This window comes from Saccostrea echinata, unplaced genomic scaffold (genome assembly GCF_033153115.1).
Source record: "Saccostrea echinata isolate AGI-Se365-2 ecotype Australia unplaced genomic scaffold, CSIRO_AGI_Sech_v1 ptg000033l, whole genome shotgun sequence".
Classification (NCBI taxonomy): Eukaryota; Metazoa; Mollusca; class Bivalvia; order Ostreida; family Ostreidae; genus Saccostrea; species Saccostrea echinata.
This window is the reverse complement of record NW_026889782.1, coordinates 18,308,446-18,330,717: the sequence shown is the minus strand read 5'-3', so window position 1 is coordinate 18,330,717 and position 22,272 is coordinate 18,308,446. Positions and strand designations below refer to the sequence as shown.

Below are 22,272 nucleotides of genomic sequence, written 5' to 3'. Positions count from 1 at the left end.
TTGTTTGTACTGATGGCTCTCTATACTTTGTAGTTTACGATATTGCAGCTAGAGACAGAGTGAATGTGCATATGTCTGACAGGGATCGACATTAGCGGTTGTCCGATTGCCCGGGACAAGTAAATTAGCAGTTCGGGCAAGTAAAATTGTCGACTTGATTGTCCGATCGGGCAAGTGATTTTTTTTTCATACAAATGTACATATTTATTTAGTTTACAGTAATTTATAAATCAAACAATAAATTGAACACTTGATTTCCGCAACGTACCTGACTGACAATGTTTTTGCATTCGGAATTCCTTGCTAACGTTTCTGGATTATACCGTTCATTTAACAAGAAGTCTCTGGTAAGACTGTAGCTCTACTGGTCTGTACGTAGAACAAAGTAGCACTTGGATTTGAAACTTTGCAACATGCATTAATAAATAGAATTATGTATCTTAATGTAGTCAACTTCTGTGCCAAGTTATACTGAAATCAAACAAAAACTGTAGGAGGAGTAGCGTTTTGAAAGTATTTCACAGAAATTTCTTTTTGTAGTAACCATGACAACACCATTCACTGAAATCAAAATAGAAATGCATATTAAGTATCGTAGTGTATTCTAATTGTGTGCCAAATTAGATCGAAATCAGACCAAAACTGTAGGAGTAACGTTTTAAAGGGATTTCACAGAAATTTCTATTTTTAGTAACCATGGCAACACTGTTTATCGAAATCAAAAACCGATGCATTAAATTATGTATCTTAGTATAGTCTTCTTGTATGCCAAATTATATAAAAAGCAGACTAAAACTGTAGCAGGAATAGCGTATTAAAGGAATTTCACAGAAATTTCTATTTTTAGTAACCATGGAAACACCGTTCATCGAAATCAACAACCGATGCACTAAATTATGCATCTAAGTGTGTGTAATCTACTTGTATGCCAAGTTTTATTGAAATCAGATCAAACCTTAGGAGGTGTAGCGTTTTAAAATAATTTCACAGAAATTTCTATTTTTAGTAACCATGGCAAGATCTTTCATCGAAATCAAAAACCGAAGCACTAAATTATGTATCTTAGTGTAGTCTACTTGTGTGCCAAGTTATATTGAATTCAGACCCAAACTGTAGGAGGAGTATAGTTTTAAAGGAATTTCAAAGAAATTTTTATTTTTAGTAACCATGGCAACACCGTTCATCGAAATCAATAACCGGTGCACTAAATTATGTATCTTAATGTAGTCTACTTGTGTGCCAAGTTATATTGAAATCAGACCAAAACTGTTGGAGGAGTAGCATTTTGAAAAAAAATTTACAGACAGACAGACGGACGACGGACTCCTTACTATCGCATAAGCTCTGCTGGTCTCTGACCAGTAGAGCTAAGAATCGGGTTCGTTATTTTCTTTCGTAGTAAATACGCTCTATGTCTAACAAATTTTGTTAACTTCTTATTAAGAAATTAGATTATTTATTCACGCAAAGAATATAAGTACAGTGTAACACGATGTATCCTGATCAAGATAAGATGTATGTGCTAAACTTTCAAGGATCTGCAATAAGTAGTTGCTGAGAAATCTGCAACCAAAATTTGTAATGTATGGTACAGACAGACGCACAGATAAACAGGAAGTTGAAATCAGATTCTCACAAAAATGAATCACACCATATAGCATGCCTAAACAAAGAGTGTGCTAAACTTTCAAGCATCTGCGATGAGTAATTGCTGAGAAAACTGTGACCAAAATTTGTGATGTATTGTACGGACAGACGCACGGATAAACAGGAAGTTGACATCGGATTCTCACAAAAATGAATCCCACCATATGGCATGTCTAAACAAAGATTGTGCTAAAATTTCAAGCATCAGCGATGAGTAATTGCTGAGAAAACTGCGACAAAAAATTGTTACGGACAGACTGACACACACACACACACAGAGACGGACAGACAGAGAGACAAGGATAAAACAGTATACCCCCTCTCCTTCGGAGCGGGGCTATAACAGTATTTGGCCATTTATTGAAAGACATTTCCAAAACAACGATTACTTTTTCATGGACGATAATGCTCCTGTTATCGGGCAAATATTGTGAAAGATTATATGGTAATTAATAATATTAACACATCAAAATGGACAGCACAATCACCAAATTTAAACATTATAGACAATATTTGGTTACGTGTAAAAAGAGCATTAGAATCCCGTGTTCATGTCATACACTCGCTGCACGATATCTGATAACTAAAATTCGGACCTTGTGGGAAAACATTCCGATAAATTATATTAAAGACCTTTCTAACTCCATCCCAGGACGAGTAAAGGAAGTTATCATAATGAAAGGAAATCTTATTAAATATTGAGGTAAAATTTAATTTTATCAACCACAAACAGCGAAGTAACTTCGTTTAGCGGACGTGCGTTTTTGGCGGCCATTTTGAAAGTGGAGAATAATTATGTCCCTTGACTGTACATAATGTATTTACATCTGCTTCTTTTTCCAAAGGACAAGATAGGGTAAGACTCCTTTTTGGCCCCTGGTTTTGGGTGTCTTTTAGAATGAAGCAACAGTTTATCAATAAAAACCTGTTAGCACCCCTGCAACAAATTGGGTATTGGTTCTAAATTATGGGATAAACAAAGGTCACAGGAAGGTCAGAAAATATGTCAATTTCCGAATTTTCTCATTTTTATGCAAATTTTCATCGATTTTACAGCACATTTTGTTTCAGAAAATATAGAGCACAAGCTTGCCTATCTACGAAATTTATATATTTCATGCACTAGTATCAGATGCATCTTATGTATAAAAATCTCAGAAAGGCAAGCTTGTGCTCTATATTTTCTGAAGTGAAGAGTATATCAAAATTGGCAAAATTCCTCCAGAATTAAGGAAATTCGGTATATTGCCCCACTTCTGCATCCTCTTGTGGCCTCCGTATAAGCTTTGCATCAAAATTAGGGCTGGTTTTAAAACAAGCATTATTTTAAGTTCTTAACTACAAACTATCACGGTTTTAACCGTGTTCTGATTATTACATCAAATAAGGGACCAGATTCGCCCGTTACCATACCTTGACCTTTCTGTATGTGCTACAAGTTTAGATTAGGAAGCCATATTAGTATAACAAATCATTTCCTGTGTTGTACTCCTTAGAAATGAAGCCCTCTTGATATAGAAAGCATTACAGATCGTGTCTGTGCATATATGTTACAGATCGTGTCTATGCATATGTAGGTCGTATTAAAACTCAAGGGCAGGTCACCACAAAAATAATAACATAATTTGTAAGCATGGCATTTGAAAAACGTAAAATAGATTTTTATTGCGTACTACTGTAACTTTTTGATAAAAAGCGGAAGAGATATGCCACAAGTGGAAAGGTAGGCAGGTCTGTGAGTCAGGAATTAAACACAGTCAATAAGAAGTATGATGCTTCCTTTTACAAATAGTTGTTTGCATTTGATTTGATGTGATTGGTGACAGTATGAGACGAAACAGGTCTGCTAGAAATGTACTCTTTGCATGGGATACTCGATTTTGTTTGCAGTTGTTTACTGAACAGCGCAGTCGCTTTCTGAAGATGTATTTGTTTTATAAATCTTTCGCTTTTCTGATACATATTTCATAAAGGAAAAAAAGATTGACTCATGATAAAGTTAACTTTAAAAGGTATACATAGCAACAAAAAAATTTTTTTTAAATATAATTACTATTAAAACTTTTGAATTTCCCAACCAGAAAAAAAGGTTGTATTGAAGAACATCAAATCAGTGGATGGAAAAGTGATGATCTTTTATTTTAAATATCACACTAGCATATTGAATTTTTTTCAGTTAGAGGAGAGATAACATAGCTTCCACGGATAAAACTTACAATCAATGTAAATTAAATGATTCATGTTTAAATGATGGTGAAATTTAATTCATTACATTAATTTTTTTATCAATTCGTATGGATTTATATCATCAATCCTTCAGATATACGGGGCCAAGTATACTGATCTCGATTTATTTACTATAATAACATTACTATCATAAGATAACATGGTCTTTTCCATCAAGTCGAGAACATTATTGGTCTTTTCTGTGAAGTTGAATTAATTTTTTTAAAGGAAATAGATCTAAAGCCAAGTGAATTGTAACGCTGATATAATTACAAGCGGTACATTTGCTAAATAAACAGACTTGCCAATCGGGTTTTTCAAGAAAATGTATAAGTATTTTGGAAAAAAAAATAGGTCAAAGGTCATGTTCAAAGGTCACAAGGACAGTAACACTGTTACTTTATAAAAAGCAATACCCCAATGTCTCCCAAGTGTGTTTCCAAAGTGTTGCTCTGCTCGGCAGGGAACACAAAAAAAAATGACGGTTGCTTGAACAACTGTATCATATTTAATTACTAAACATATCTGTGGTATAAGAGGAGTTGCGGACGAGAGATTAGTACCACCAAATGTTATGGAAGGACTGAACCCCATCACTATATACCTCCAGCTTTTCAACCGGAAGGGAAAAAGATGAGTCTTTTCAAGACTAAAGGAGTTGTGAAGTTATATAACAAATGAATTTTACATACAGACCAAAGCATTACAGACAAATTGACCAAAGTGTTACAGAAAGACCAAAGAGTTGCAGACAGACCAAAGTGCTACAGACAGACAGACATACCGACAAAGTGTTACAGACAAAACGACCAAAGTGCTACAGTCAGGCAGACTAAGGTGTTACAGACAGACAGGCAGACAAAGTGTTACAAACAGACAGACAAAAGTGTTACGGAAAGGCAAACAAAAAAGGTGTTACAGACGGACAGAGAAACCAAAGTGTTACAGACAAAGAAACCAAAGTGTTATAGACAGACAAGAGTGTTACAGACAGACCATAGTGTTATAGACAGGAAGACAGACCAAAGTGTTTCAGACATGCAGACAAAGCAAAGAGTTACAGACAGGAAGAACGACCAAAATTTTGAAGACAGGTAGATAAAAGTATAGAAATAGGCAGAAAAACTTGAGTGTTGTAGACAGACCACAGACGGATGGACCGCAGCTACAGTAACATCTCCTGTTTTTATCAAAGTTGGTGACAAATCAGGAAGAAGCATGGAATACAGCACGAACAATATACTGATTTTTGCATGTTTTGTTTGTTGTTTAACGTCCATCTCGAGAATTATTTACTGACGCCACCACTTGCCTGTAAAGGGCTACAAATTTTGACCTATACTCAGCGCCATTGAGCAGTGAGGGATCTTTTTTGTGCCAGTACCTACTACGACACGGGACCTCGGTTTCGAAAGACCGGTCTCCACGTCCCACAGTGTGTAACACAATTGACGTTATGAAAACTATTATAATTGAATAATCAAGTATAAATTTAACATATTTTACAGGTGATGGTTTTTTATATTGCCCTGTATTTATTATTGTGTTTACAATGTATAGATATTTTATTTGTTGTTTATGATCAGGACGCGTGTAAACAGGGCATAATAATCCCTGTACGTCCAGTGCTTGAAACGTGACAGATCATTCGGCTTGTCATTAAATCTCACGACTGATGTCATAAAGTGATCATCGAACCCATGCGCTTGTCCTCTTCTACTAGTCATAATATCTATACTACGGCTCGTCCAATAGTACTGACATGACCAAGGGAGTGGACAATGCCCGGAGGGGAAGTCAAAAACTATTATTATACCTCTACTGATTTTTCACTATACATGAGTAAATTGATATATTTTGCTGATTTCCTGAAAATCACCGTAAAACGACTGATTCCCTGCAAAAAGGTGTGATAGTCTGATGAACAGATACACACCTATTCGGAACACTAAGCAATTTCTTTAAATCGTATGAAAAGTTCCAATGTGTTCCAAATAAACTCATAAATATTCATAACGCAGCTATGTTAATGCATCATATAAGGAGGCGGGGCCTAATTCATACAGGAAATATTATGCCACTCGTATTGTGACGACAACATGGTAAACTGATGTGCACCGAGAGCTAGACAGATCAAGTAACTTTGTAAACTCGGCTAACTCTAATGTTACCTTCAATTTTACAAAGTAGCTCAGGCAATGAACTAAATTTTTTAATGATAAAATGGAATTTCTTGAATGACTGTTATACATTCTGTTGTGTTGTTATGATTTTTTATTTATCCCTGTTTAAAAGTTGGATACTTTAATTAAAATGAAACATTTTTACTGTGTTGATTTTAACTTTTTTTCAAAATTCTTGTTTGAATCGGTATAATAAAACAGTTAAAATATATCATTGAGGGAGTCAGCAAGATTTCAGTTCCCCTCGAGCAAGCCTATTTCCCTCGGTGCAAACGCCTAGGAAATAGACTTGCTCTTGGGGAACTGGAATCTTGCCGACTCCCTCAATGATATACTTCAAATGCATAACTCTCAGATTTATCTATCACAAGAGGACCACTATATGACACGATAGAAGCAACATCGCTATACCTCCCCTGTATTGGCCGAGAACTGAAGTGCTGGACTGATATTCCAAGACTTTACATTATAGATATAAATGTATATTGGACTGGTGTTAGCATCTGCTCTAGAGTCGCGAAGTAAGGAGTTGATCCTTACGTCGAGGGTTCGAAATCCACTATGGGACGTGGAGACCGGTCCTTCGGATGAGACCGTATAAACCAAGGTCCCGTGTCGCAGTAGGTGCTGGTACGAAAAAGATCTCTCACTGCTCAATGGCCGTAAGTGCCGAGTATAGGACAAAATTTGCAGCTCTCCACCGGAAAGTGGTGGCGTCTCCATATGAGTGAAAAATTCTCGAGAGGGACGTTAAACAACATACAATCAATCAATTGGATAGGTGTTTGTCTGAACTGTTTGTTAGTTTGTACCATAATTAAACACTTACACAACCCATTGAACGTTGTTGTGTTATAAGTGGATTCGAACCCGCGACATAAGGATCAACTCCTTTCTCCGCGACTCTAGACCAGATGCTCTAACTACTGCGTCACGCGGGCGGATGATGCCTGTGGATAAAATACATAGACATTGAACATATAATTCTTTTATATTGTCATGTTTCATTTGTTGAATATTTTTTGTGAAATAAACAGTCATTATACGTGTGTTTTTCTGTTTTATTTATGTAATGAATTTATGAAAAATATCTGTTTTACATATATTTTACGCCTCTGTTTATTATGTGATTGATTCAGCCATTTTAGGCAAAACAAGTCCACAAACGATGATGAAACGATCAGCAAGAGATCTCCGGTAGAACTCAAAACTTGAAATATTACTAGATTTTCTGAAAAATAACGTCAAACACGAAGCAATCAATCCATTTCCGGTCTATTAACCGATCTCTTAAGTGTTGAAAATAAGTGTTGGAGATTTCAGCAGCTTCCATATCATTTCTGGTTTTACCGAGCCCCGCCATTATGCTGCAATTAAACCAAAACCTCAGATTTGCCACAAAATCCTCTGAAACGAAAACAAAAAAAAAAATAACTTGAGATTTCATGATAATATCTATTTCATCTATTATCGGGAAAATTGGAATAATTTGCATATAACATTATAGCAATTTATAGAACTTTTGGTAGAAATCTGGGTAAGGCGCCCAATTATAACTTCCCTAGAACACGTACTTCTTACTCCACGACCCTTGAGAAAACACTCTATCCACTGCGTACAACCCGGTATGATTCATTACATTGCGCAATATCATTATAACAAAATCACGAATGTTCACAATAACATTCTTTTGCCAGTGAATGCTAAGAAAGAAAATTTTTAAACATTTCACAAATACATCACGGCATTTGATAATTTAATGATACAATAATACAGACAGGGATAAGCGTACTTTAGGTTAAAAATTACATTGTATTTAAAATTGAAAAGCCTTGCTTAATCGCTCTTCATCTCTCTTTACAGATGATTTTGAATCTTGTGTGCGGATTTTTTTCTGGTCATAGAATTGTAGCATTATTTGTAATATCACTTCAAGTTAATGTACATGTACATTGTATCATCGATTTTTGTGAAGGTGGGTTCACAACTCAATTATTATTATTGTAAAAGAGGCATAAATTACTTTTCTGTTGACAGATCTTTTCAACATTTATGATATTTTTTTAAATGTTTCGTACAGCAAATGCACTGCATGGTCCTTGTTGAACTTCAAACATGAATGAATGAAACGTTTACTTACTATTTTTATATACCTTGGCAGGTTTTTTCCGCAGTTCTAGAAGTTGAATACCGATCTGCTGGCCAATGTCGTCAAATGGTGCCCTGAGTTCAGTCTCTGTTCTGTAGGGGTAGATTGGTATGGTGGTGTTTGACAATTCTTCCTGTTATAACAAGTTCAGACTTTTTGAATTACCTTTCTTTTTGTAAGAAATCTTAAAAGTTCTATGTCGAGTTCGTGTGCTTCACATTTCGCGACCCACTCCGTTACTAATACACGTATTTCGATTCCAGTATCAAATTCGGTTAATGAAATGACGTCCTAAAAATGAAAATAGTAAAAAAAAAAATTGAGAATTTATAACATCCAGGAATAGTGAAAGGTAGTTTCGAAGCAATTGCCTCAAAAGTAGGTCGTAAACATTTTTAGTGACTGTTCCTTTGCCGAGCGCCCGGTACCATAAGTAAAAATCACGGGTCTTTCAGATGAGACCTTAAAAACTGACGTCCCGTGTCGTTTACGCACTAGCACGATGAAGAACCCTCAATGCTCAATGGCCCTGAGTACTGAGTATAGGGTCCAACTTTGAAGCCCTTTAACGACATAGTGACCTTTCTAAGAGTAAAAAATTCTCGAAAAGGACGTTAAACAATATAAAAATTCTCGAAAAGGACGTTAAACATTATAAAAATTCTCGAAAAGGACGTTACGTTAAACAATAAACAATCAATCAATCGAAGATGTTGCGAAGGTGAGAAGGGTGGAGACACATGTACAAACAAAATCAGCAGAAGAAATCTGAAATCCCTAATTGGTGCTCTCACAACTACATGAAGGTTGTTGACAATAATATTGATATCGAAAGCAAATGGAGAAATGGCGTATATTCTGTTCATTTGCATATCGTCATATGTGAGCAATAAGGTTTATATAGAGAAAGTACAACAATTCAACTTGATATGCTATTTCTGTATAGTTCTTCCACTGGTGGTTTGGATTTCTTTAAAAAATGAGGTTTGTTGAAACTGTACCAAAGTGAAAGTGTAACTGCCTTTTTGATTTGGAAATGCGAAGAGAGGGAGTATTGTTTGATTGAAGGCATGACCAGAGAATTGATGTATTTATCATTTCTGATGATGAAATCTGTTTATTGCAAGCGAAAAACGTTTCTCTTCCAACAAATAGGCCCAAAAGACATCCTTCATATATATATATATATATATATATATATATATATATATATATATATATATATATATATATATATATAGATTACAGTTGATTTACCATTAAGTGACTTGTTACTACCGCCTTTTCATTTGAAAATGTCGATTTCTTGCCTCATCGTTACCTCGTTACTGCTAAACAATCGATGTCATGCATTGTTAATTGTAAATCACAAAATATTTACCCAAATTACTCTGACCGAGACTTGAAGGAAGAACAAAATTTACCAGTCAGGTTTAAATATCGTAATTTTTCGAGATTATGCAGGCTTTAAGGTCTATTAAATAAAAGTAAACAACGTGCAATCAATCTTATGAATAAACATAACATCATATCTCCTAAGAGGTACATGTACTTGTATCACAAGAAGAGAAAAAAGGGGTCAAATATGTATAGGAAAGCGTGTAGTGGAGGTGGAAAGCGGAACGAAGGGGAATACTTGGCACAGGTTTAAATCAAACATGAACCAGATTTTTTTATATCATAGATTATATTTAATTAACATTTATTAATAGATAGAGGATATTCAATGTTTTGTAGTTGGATATGGAATTTATTTCACGAGTGTGACAGTATTTTTTGATATTTTCACGAGTGCGAAGCACGAGTGAAAATATCAAAAAATCCTGTCTCACGAGTGAAATAAATTCCATATCCAACTACAAAACATTGAATTTTCTATTTATTACATTTTTTTTATTTTCCCGTTGCCTCTGTCTTTTCTTAACACAATGTAATGTGCTGTGACGTCATAGTTGAGCAGTTGAGATGTCATGGCTTAGCAGTTGTGAGATGAAAACATGGATTTTAGCAACATATTTGGGAAGAAATTGGCAGTTTTAGTCTCTGTCAAGATGGTTTAGTTACTATTAGGGATGTCAACGAGTACCCGGTTAACCGGGTACTCGATTGAACGTCCGAGTATCGAATACTAAAATTGCTACTCGGTTACTCGGATGTATATTATTTTTTTCATATTTCAAAGAACAAAGTATATATTTTTTTTTAAATCAAAAACTTATAAAAATGCAATTTCAAAATGAATTGTCCATGTTTCCTTGTAATTAGCGTCACCCACACCTGTTAATACCCGTTATTGTCTGTGGCCGTTTATTGTTCATTGTTTAATTAGGGTTTATTATCCTAAAATAATTTAGTTCAGTCGGTAGCGAATTCGGACATGCAAAGAAATGCCGCTACCACTTCAAAAGTGAAAAAAAAATATTAGGAAAGAACTAAAGATTTAAAAAATGTTTAGAATTAGCTGTGCAAAGTAAACATAGCGTATATGGGGAAAACAACCAACATACAATTATTAATTAAATATACTGTACGTCTAGCGATCTGGACTCTTTTTCCTTTATCTTTTGTGTTTATTTGATAAAAAAAAAATAGTGAAAAAAAATTATTTTCGTTTTCGTTTTGCTCGACGTTTGTGTACAGGCATAGAAAACGTTAAAAAAAAACATCAATGGGGTTAAACAGGGCTTAACTGGTCTCAATGAAATGAACACATTTGTATTTTACAATTTTACCGAGTACCCGGGTACTCGATCGTAAAATCGTCCAAGTAACCGATTATCAAATATTGACCGATTTGACATCCCTAGTTACTATCTTAATCTTATTACAGGCCAGAAATTATATTTTACTTACTTTGATATTCTTTCACACTGTGAGAGAATATCACTTTGGTATCCTTTCACACTGTGAGAGAATATCACTTTTATTCAATGAATAAATCACAGTATTTCACTGATGAAAATGTAATAAAATGTGATTTATTTGTGATTTTTTCCCCTCAGAACTAAACATTATACATGAGATGGCAAATAAAATACATGATTGTTTATATTAATAAGATTCAGAGCCAAAGACTTATGAGATTTTCAGAGTTATTAAATTAACTATGTTAGGGAATTTTTAAAAAATGATCTCGGAGACCCCCCCCCCCCCCTTTCTTCAAACAAATACAGTATCCTTGAAATTTTAAAAGATTTGTTAACCGTTTTCTTTGCTTGTCAAAAAAGGACTATTCCGATATGTGTTTTAGTTGTAGTAGGCCTTCAATGAGGTCTACTTGTCTAGTGCAAATGATTTCTGTTCAGATGAAAAAAAAAATCACAAATTGGCATATGAAATAATATTACCATACTCAACTTGCAAGATGTTATTTTGTTTTTTAGGCGTTTATAGAGAGATTTTAAAGACCTATGATTAAATAGACAATTTATAATGTATAGCGATTATACATGAATTACGAAGTTTTGACTTGCTTCCTATGACCTCATGTTTTGCAGTTTAGTATTAGATATTTTGAAATACATACTAGTGTATCTGTATATCATAATAAGTTCTTGAAATATTTCTACCCAATTTTGTCCTTTTATGTTAAATAAAACGTTTTGTCAAAAGGATGTGTAATTTCTTAAGACTCTTGTACATTTAATTGAGTTTATTCACATTTTCTTTAGATTTCATTGAGCAATACGTTAACTGTAACAATGTATAATTTTTTGATTACATGAAAAGGGTGAAGATTACAAACGATCTAAAGAAACCCACAAACCATACAAATCAATGCACTGGACATTAAACACGAACCCCCGGAAATTCCAGAGGTGGAATCAGGTGTCTAGGAGGAGTAAGCATCCCCAGTTGACAGCTTACACCCGCCGTGAGCCAAATGTATTGATCAGGTAGACGGAACATTCCGTAGCAAAATTTAAAAAAAAAAATAAAGTATAACAAAATCCTAGTCTAGATAAAATGCGAAGATAACGAACAATAATCATGACTTAACGGTTATCTTTGTTTTGTTTGTTTGTTTGTATGTTGTTTAACGTCCCTCTCGAGAATTTTTCACTCATATGGAGACGCCACCACTTGCCGGTGGAGAGCTGCAAATTTTGTCTTATACTCGGCACTTACGGCCATTGAGCAGTGAGGGATCTTTTTCGTGCCAGCACCTACTGCGACACGGGACCTCGGTTTATACGGTCTCATCCGAAGAACCGGTCTCCACGTCCCACAGTGGGATTCGAACCCGCGACGTAAGGATCAACTCCTTACGCCGCGATTGTAGAGCAGACGCTCTAACCACTGCGCCAGGCGGGCGACGGTAATCTTTGATAGGTCGAGGTCCAGTATCGAAACAATAAAAATTTTGACCGGAGCAAACAGGGACCGCATAAAAGACGAAAGGTGAGATCAGGTACAATGGAGGAGAAAGCATTCCCTGTCGACTGGCCACTTTAGCCGTGTGCCCTGTGTCCTGATCGGATGGAAGGGGAAATTCGTAGTCAATTCAGTATTATTAAAATAATGGTTTCACCATTTGAAGTAGAATTTCAAGCATAAAGGTATGTCTTTCACGACACTTAATTTACTTCAGACGAAGCAGCAATTCGGTATTTTACCAAAACAAGTTAAATATCGTTCTCTAAACAAGACGGTCTCAATTGCCCGCAGATATTAAAAGTATAAAATTCTCGACTAACGAAATTGTTGGACACAGCTGTTGTATTTGGCACTGATAATGAGGGATTACAGTGCGGAAATAATTCGAATGAAACATATTCACAGCCATACCTATCTTTGAAAAAATAGTACATAGTAATTGTTACCTTTGTAATGATATTTCTATCATAAAGTTGATAGAATTCATCACACAGAATTCCATACAATTCTGTAGAAATGTAGCCCACAACAACAAGAAACACAGCACCTGAAAGTTTAAAGACGGATTATATGTTAAATATTATACATTTATTGCATGATAGTGAGGGAAATATGAAGATTTGCCCGAGGGGAATATGATATTTCTTGGCTGAATAAATCTTCATGTTTCCCGAACATTCATGCAATGGATTGTTTATTATACCGAAACAAGCAAAAACTTTAAAATAGACATAAACTTTCGAATTCGGTACCGCTCTTAAAATTCACTTTCGTTTTTAACGTAAAGTTACTGAAACCCTTTGACACATCACTAATCATCAATTTTGTGACGTAAACCAGGCTATTGTGACGTCTACTACTCTCGGGAGTTTTCTTTCCACGAACGATAACTGTTGCGGGAAAATACACTAGGTATCCGAAGAGGGGGAATATGATGAAAAGCATGCCGACGACCGTGAAATATGAAGTTTTATGGCCCGATCACGTGATAATCTACAACCAATCAGATAACGCGTTGTGTAGAATAATTATAATGAGGTATAATAATGACATTTGTAATTATTTTCTTACATAAAAATTCATAAAATATTTATCAATTTATTTTAAAGTAATTGTTACAAGTCAGTCACACATGCATTTTGGGGCAGTTAATAGTTACATATCACCATTGAATAATACTGGGTTGGAAGTTATCAAGCTTTATTTGTTTTTATCCCTTGACCTACCAGTATCACTATCTCGATAAATGTTTTGATAAATTACATCTTATTTATTAAAAGTACACATATCTTAAGCTTCTTACAGTGTTTGAAAGGAAAAGCATAAATAAAAACAGAAGTAACTATAAACATTATGTAGAAGTTCCATGTTTTCAGTGTCCTTCTCTTTGTTACTAAGACTCATTAGATCATTATTGTATTTTTGGCGCAGTTATCTCTGAGCTGCAAAAATAAGTGAATATTCCTTTGATATTGCTCCTTACCGGTATACAGAATAGGTAAAAAATATGTCATCAGCAGTCAAAATGCTAATCCGTTGTAAAGATAAATTTGTACGAATAGTTATCTTTGATATTGATTTACCTTTTTTCATCTCTCTGGATCTGGAGCAAAGAAAATTTTCCCAGTCCTTGGCTGCTTTTTCTATAACTTCTTCGTTCTCTGTCTTTCCAGGCAGGTAAACTAACTCTTTATCTAGACGTATCGGCCTAAAACCAGTATGTATTTATTATTATTTTACTTCTCATTAGAAAGTGCATCCTCGTATACTGCACAGGGAACTGAATCTTTTTTTTTGTGTGTATTATTTTGTTTCAGTTGAAAACTTTTATAATGCTCTGTCGGGTTCATTTCAATCACATGTCCATATCTTGGCAGGTTGTCTCTACGTATGATTTTTGAGGAACAGCTGGTAAAATTGAAATTCTAAGGAGAAGACCTAAAAGTGATTGCAAAAAAGTGTGATTGGCAGGAAAAATACTAATTTTTGGTATTTTCGTATTTGAGGTTGATATTTAAACGCTTAACCTTGGAAGTCACATTACAAATAGGTATGTGATAAAATGGTATATTTTCACTATATGTTTAAGGAACAAAAGTTTATTGAAAACCGATTGCAATTATATTTAAATGGGACAATAGACAGTCTTTTATTGCTCTATTAAATAATAACGTACGTTGATAGCCACTGCACCATGAGTGAACAAATACCAATGTCGATACTTGATTCCGGAAGGCAGCGTCCATAAGCATTGCTAGGATTGATGAAAATTCTTATATTGGGATCATTCATTTCTTCTTTGAAAGCTAAAACAAGACGTATGTACTTAATTAGCTGGGGAAAAGTTTACATTTCAACAATTAACACTGCAGGTCAAGCATAAAATCAGAGTTTTCATCATCCAAATCAGCACATCACAAATTACTAGTAGAGCGGCTAGGTCTTTTGAATTTTTCCCCCATTAAGAAATGGATAATTTAAAATGCTTTTGAGAATAAACCTCAAATTGCAAGTAAATTTTGGAAATATTAAAAATGAAAATTGGCGGTCGAACTTGGATCTGACTTGCTTTTGTAATTTATTCAAACAAGTATTTTGCATTACAATCGTCAGATAAAATATTCACAAGCATATGACGAGACAAAGAAAACCTGTAATAGTCTTCATTAAAGCGTTGAAATCGTTGGTTGTTTGATCGTTGAAAAACACAGCAATTTCTCGAGATACGGACTCTGCTCGAATTTGTCCTGAAAAAGAAATCGATTAAACAAGAAGCCTTAGGGCCTTAACGGTTACCTGATTATAGTACAACCCTCTAAAGGATCCATGGAATTGTAAATAATATCATAATAACACAAAATAAACTCAAAACCGAGAAATCGACAAAATGATCGGTTTGATATTTAGCAATAACCTGAAAACCTGCCTGTATATGCCAGCGCTATCTTCCCTCTAATCAGTCTCACCAAATATGACAAGATAATATTGCAAAAAATGCACCAAGTTTAATACTTACACCATAATTGCCTCTCTTGGTCTTTGCATTACACACATCTTTTTTATTTTTATTCAGCAATTTTTTAAAAGTCTACGACATTTAAAAACTAAGAAATTACTTTTTAAAATTATATTTTAAAACATTTTGTATGATTCTTTTATTCAGTTACCAATCAGTTACATTTTTAAATGGATTAATTATCATAAGTGAATAACAAAGGGGAATAACTTCTTATAACAGAGTAATTATTCTCATACATGGTGATAATGGAGCAAACAATTTAGGTGCTTGATGACCAAAAGGAACGAAAATTTAATGTGTGCTGAGGAAATGGCACTTCGTTCATCAGGCGCTGAAGATTACCTCTCCTATTGTACACTTTTCGTTAGCGCTCTGCGTTTTGTCTCGGTTAATGAATTTCATCGTGTAGGGTAACCAGGATGCTCCCCCCAAAGCATACGGTATTTTTATAAATAATTCGTAAAATGCATCATTTATAATAAAGCATTTTCATACATGAGCATACCCAAAGGGCAAATATAGTCTATCCCACGGTACCAAGGACGTCATATCTCACATGATGAGATCCTAAATAATAAAACAAATGGAGGGGGGGGGGGGGGTGAGATAGGATGCAAATTTGAAAATAACTAACTTATGTTATATTATTCAATACAATGGAGAAAGGTTTTGATTTTATATTACTGGAAAATGATTTAAATATGTGAAAATGTTTGAATTAATATTACCAAATAACTTACCCGCAAGCAGAAGTGACCAATATTGCATTGAAACGTTCATCAAAATAAATGAAAGCCCATGGATTTTCACCAAACAGCAAATCCTCGGCCAATACTACATTTTTGTCAGCCATAAGTTCAACTTCACCACACCACAAAGTGCACTTGGTTATTTAATTACAACTTTTTACACCGGTGTTCACCCAAGTAAGCTAAATCAAGTTCGCCCATAGTGACTGCCAAATGCATGAAGTCTTCAGAATACAGAAAAGAACTCACCGTCTTATTAGGATTTCAACAAATGAAGCTGTTACGTTAAAAACAAATTCTTGTACCAGACCATGTCAGTAGCCGTTTCTAGAGCTATTGCGTTCAATACCCACAAGTATTTTTTTTTAAACTTTATGATAAAACCAATTAAAATATTTTTACAGATAAAGCAAAACATTTTAATGACAAAAACACACTGACTTAATTTATTTGATTTTTGAAGATTTTTTTTTTTTTGGTTATTTACTTTGAAAGGTAATTCACTGCTTTGCGTCTCATCTTGACGCTAATCGACTAGTTTAACATATTAAATCGCCGTAGACTTAGAATTTGCCGCTGTGGGAAAACACTGGTTGAACTGACAGGAAGATTGGTAAAAATGATCTATCAATGGAAGCTAGTTTGAAGGCCAAGGTATTTATATACATTTTAAGATATAATGCAAAAAGCGGGTTCCTTATTATCGTGGGACAGACTGTAAGAACATTTGTACAACTTGTTTATGAATTGAGAACCTATAGAGAACAACAAAAATAAATCCTTACCAATGAGTAATTTCAGGAATGAAGAAACAGTTCGCCCATTGAACGTCCCGAAGTCCACTATATTGAAAGCTTGATCACAATGTGCATTAAAACCTGAGAAGTTAAAGTTAAAACTTACTAAATTTTGTTCGTGAATTTTGCATCTGGTTAGAATTTCGAAACAGTTTACTTGAATTTCTCTACTTGTATCTATTTGTTTTGAATCAAGTATAATTTGTATATCAAAATTTCACAAGGTGCTACTCACTTAAAAAATTCAACACGGGTTCCAAGCACGGTTCAAGAAATTGATGAAAATGTTCCGAAAAAATAGACGTTTCATCTTGCAGTACTTTATCTTCCATCATGTATTACTCTCGATCACGTTTAAGATACAAATTCAGGACGTCGATTGTGTTAAAGGCCGAGGGGTTATCAAAATGTTCGAGGACTGTGCGATAATATTATAATTATGTACGCTTTGCTTTCAAAAAATTCTTAAGGATCGCTGTCGCCATTGAGTGTCATGACGGTCGACAATGCGATTGCTAAGTACTTATTGAAATCCGTCTTTTTTATGTCCCCTTCGAAGAAAGGAGGGCTTATTGCTTTGCTGCTGTCTGTCGGTCGGTCGGTCTGTCAGTCCACCAACAGTTTCCATTCATTTTCTTCGCAGATGTTCCACATATTAAAATGAAATTTGGTAAACAGATTTATCATTAGAATATCTAGGTCAAGTTCTGTTTTGGGTACGATCGAGCACACCCTATAATGTATGTCCAAGGGGGGGGGGGGGATAAGTGTTTTACAAACATCTCTTGTTTTTTTTTTATTAATTTAAATTTTATCCGATTAAATAATTGTTACAATGGGTTAAAAGGTATTATATGGTTGCTGAAATATTGCAGTAAGCGATTGAGGGGCTATATGAAAACCATATTTCCTCCTGTCCTTAATAATTCAGAGGTGAAAATATAATTAGGTAGATAACAGAATAAAAATAAACTGGTTCCAACGGAAAAAAAGCAGGTAACAACATTGTCTTCGTTTGTAAGGCTCATTATTTCAATTGTATTTCAGAGGAGCTAGGATTTAATTCTGGATATTTTACTAGAAAAAGACGTAAATGGTAATGTAACAACAAAGCTTTATGATAAACGTGATGACTTTAACTTTTCAATCGTCAGCTTCCCTTACTTAGGCAGCAGTATACCCTTATCACATCAAATGGGGTGTATATATCTTAGATGATTCGATACGCAGGAGCATGCTATATGTATAAACAATTTCTAAAACGAGGTAAGTTATTGACAAACAAGTTGAAACAAGAATATCAACAGTTTTGTTTAAAGTCATCGTTTCGTAGGTTCTATGGTCGATACAATGACCTTGTCAGGAAATACATCATTAAGTCACATGCTGACTGACGTTTTTCATACTAATTGTTAGGCCATTATTTACACACTGATTTGTCGACAACGTTTTCTGTTATTTACCTATAATAACAAGGGGCACACGGGGGTTATGATCGGTCGGCAGGGGATGCTCAATCCTTTATGGCACCTGATCCCATCTCTGATGTTTTGGAGGTCCGTGTTTGCTCTGCTCTGCTCCCGATTTGTATTGTTCTCATGGACTTTAAACTTGAATACTGTTCGTTATCTCCATATTTTATTCTGCACGTGCTAATCAAACTTGCTACCTGTCTAAGATGGGAATTGTCAAAATCACATATCAGTATTGAATAATTTTAATATTCCCTACAATCAAATCAATTTGAATTACCATACCAATACTGGATTTCTTAGCTACTTAAATATTCGTACAAAGATACATAGTGGGTTGGACTAAATGTTCTACCAAGCCTCTTTCTTTACTAATCACTAAAACATTAAGGAGAGGGTGTGCATAGGCCTTGCCTGTTGCCCAATCCTTATTGAATTACTCAATAAAATATGTTTAAATTAAAAAAAATTAAAACATTGACAGCAGTGATGGAGAAAAATCTGGAGTACTTTACAACAATAAATTCGAGAAGTGGTGTAAATTTGATGTGGATATATAACACAGGATAAACCCACACCATTCAGTTAACTAAATGGTCAATGAATGGCAGAGTTCTGCCTTTCAGTAGACTTTCAGTTAACTGAATGGCAGAGTTTAATCCTTTGTAAAAATTCCAAGGAACTTTTAAAATTTTACCAAAATCAATAACATCAAAACGTACGACTTTTAAACACTCTATATTAGTATTCCTATAGATAAGTTAAAAGTCCTGTCTTTTTTGAACAAAAATGGAACTCGTAAATTAACTTACCTTGTCATTGGTCATTTGCAAGATTATTTCAGTAAAAGCCATTCTTATTATAAACACAAATCCTCTTGAGTTGATATTAAAAAGATGCTTGAGTTTCTGACAATATCTAGTTTTTGGAAATCAAGTCTTCCAACAATCTGTCCAAATGCCTATGGGTACCGATTGCGCCCCCGTTATTAACAGACCTATTCTTGCATTCATATGAAGCCAAATTCATTCAAAAACTTCTACTCGAAAAGAAGAAATCTCATGCTGTGGCCTTCAATTCAACATTTAGATATATCAATGACATTTTATCAATTAACAGTATCCATTTGATTCGATATATCACTCTGAACTCGAAATAAAAGATACACAGAGTCTGACACATCTGTTTCATATTTTGATTTTTACTAGAAAAAGACATTAATGTAACTTAACAACAAAGAAATATGATAAACGTAATGAATTTCAACTTTTCTATCGTCAACTTCCCTCATTTATGTAGCAATATACTCATGTAACCAGCATATGGAGTTTACGTCTCCCAGTTGATTCTTTACGCAAGAGCATGCTCTGCGTACGAATAATTTCTAAGAAGAGGCAAGATATTGGCAAACAAGTTGATGAAAAAGGGATATCAGTCTCGTTTAAAGTCAACATTTCGCTAATTCTATGGTGGATACAATGATTTAATCAGTAATATAGTCTATCGTTCAAAACTGAATACAGTAAGGTAAAAAGTTTATTTACAAACATCAGATATTGAGTTAAATGTTATCTTTAAACCTTAGAAAGTAACACAAAACTCTTAAAACATCCCCCTTCCGACCATTCAATTTCTGCTTGCTAGTCCGCCATGTACAACAATTGCAGATCGATTTTCTACGATGCATTAGGTTTATCAATCTCTTGATCTGAGCGAAAGAAATATTCTTAGGCTTTTTTAAGTGACTGTTTTTAAGATACTGAGGTCGAATTTTCTCTAACCTGGCGTAGTGTACTAACCCTTGGACTTCCGGTCAAAGATCCGTCATTCATGCTTATGAAACGCATGAGCCTGATGAGTCGATTTGCATCTGCAACTCTCCTTTACCTTTATTTTGAGGATTTCCATCAAGAGCAATGAAAATGCGTGCTTTCAGTCATTTTGAGGAAATATTGGCATCACATCGGGAAAAGAAAGAAGGATTTTTTTTTTTTTTTTTGAATATTAGTACAATACTTTTGATTAACAGCTACATACCCTTAAAAACCCAAACTATTGTCAAATGTTTTATCAAACATGCAGTTTTTGATTTCTGTGAAAAGGGCTCAAAATCAACTTCCGGTAATGGAATGAAAATCTTTCAACCGTTAAATTACTGGTTTGGCAAAGTTGAAGATGTCCTAACTATTTAAGTACAAAGTTCTAATCTGTTTATAATTTTCCCCTTAAAATAAGGATGTTGCATTTCTTTAGTAATATTCAAAGAAGAATGAATAAAAAATCAAAGGAATAATTTACTTTTAACTAATATTTTGATTAATCGATTATTAAAAGCATAATCGATTATTTATAATCGGGGGTGGGGCATTTTGATTAGATAATCGATTTAATCGATTAATCGGTATATCACTAGTTGCTGAGAAAACTGCGACGGAAATTTCGTACGAACAGACGCAGGGATAAACAGGAAGTTGACATTAGATTCGTACAAAAATGAATCCCACCATATGGCATGCCTAAACAAAGAGTGTGCTTAAATACTAAGCATCTGTGATGATTAGTTGGTGAGAAAACTGCGACGACAATTTGTTACAGACAGACAAGGTTTAAAAACAGTATACCCCTTCTCTTTCGGAGCGGGAGTTTAATTATATTTATAATGATTTTACATGTAATTGAATATATACAATACGGAAGTTGAACAAATACTTGATACTTGGTTTTGTTACGTTTCATATATGTTTAACTCGTGTTGATTATTTTGAAAATTTATAGCCTATATATATATATTTTTCATGTAATAAATTTATGAAAAATCTGTTTACATGTTTTACTCCTGTATATATATATATATATATATATATATATATATATATATATATATAGTGTATACTGAGCAGCAATTTCAAGCAAAACAGAAAAAAAGCTTACAAGTCCAATTACAATAACAATGACAAAGAAGGATGGAAGCAATTATGGAGATATCCTTCTTTGAGAGTAGCGTAACTTGAAATATCATATTTTCTGAAATATAACGTCAAACGCAATGCAATCAACCCATTTCCAGTCCGATAACCGTTTTCTTAAGTGTTGAAAATAAGTGTTACAGATTTCAGCAGCTTCCATATCATTTCTGGTTTTACAAAGCCCCGCCATTAAGCTGCAGCACATCCATAATCTCAAACCGGCAATAATATCCTCTGAAATGGAAAAAAACCCCTGGAGTTTCATAACTATATCTCATTTATTATCAAGAAAACTGATTATTTTGCATTAAAATTTTCGTAATTTATACAGGTTTGGGGACAAATTCGCATAACGCGAATTCACTCCATTTGATGATTTAATGATACAAAGAGGGGGAAATGTACTAATTCAGGTAAAAAAGCACACAAAATTGAAAAACCTTCTTTACTTGCCTTCTCTCTTCTCAGACGATTTTGAATTTTGGGGGGTCATGTTTGTAATATCACTTCCAGTAATTATTTAATTGTTTATCAACAATTCTAGGTAGGTAGATTCACGACCCAATATTTAATGCATAATAAAAGGCATAACTTACGTTTATCATAAGCATATATGTCTTTTAAGTGTGCCTTTTAACAAGTTCACACGTCCAAGTTAAACTTTAAACAAAAGTAAATGTAACTCTA

At 34.2% G+C, this 22,272-nt stretch overlaps 2 protein-coding genes across 3 annotated transcripts in view; both read right to left on the bottom strand.

Annotated features, from left to right (window-relative positions):
- Positions 1 to 7,108: 7,108 nt before the first annotated feature.
- Positions 7,109 to 17,554, bottom strand: LOC133199030 (uncharacterized). 2 transcript variants are annotated; one of them, XM_061334918.1, is made up of 8 exons: positions 17,383 to 17,536; positions 17,136 to 17,228; positions 15,234 to 15,329; positions 14,759 to 14,888; positions 14,166 to 14,290; positions 13,029 to 13,129; positions 8,197 to 8,338; positions 7,109 to 7,463 (listed from the first exon to the last, which is right to left on the bottom strand). In XM_061334918.1, exons 1-8 carry the CDS (start codon positions 17,480 to 17,482, stop codon positions 7,279 to 7,281), a joined length of 972 nt encoding a protein of 323 aa, XP_061190902.1. In that variant the 5' UTR covers positions 17,483 to 17,536; the 3' UTR covers positions 7,109 to 7,278. The 2 variants fall into 2 exon arrangements, with proteins under 2 accessions (XP_061190902.1, XP_061190903.1); XM_061334919.1 differs by having other exon boundaries at positions 7,354 to 7,463; positions 8,210 to 8,338; positions 17,383 to 17,554.
- A 3,958-nt stretch (positions 17,555 to 21,512) lies between these two features.
- The window catches only part of LOC133199032 (uncharacterized), an 83,606-nt gene continuing 82,846 nt past the window's right edge, over positions 21,513 to 22,272 (bottom strand). Inside the window, exon 8 of the mRNA XM_061334920.1 lies at positions 21,513 to 21,819. Within this exon, the coding sequence (XP_061190904.1) occupies positions 21,635 to 21,819 (185 nt within the window). The 3' untranslated portion in view covers positions 21,513 to 21,634. The remainder of the gene's footprint in view (positions 21,820 to 22,272) is intronic.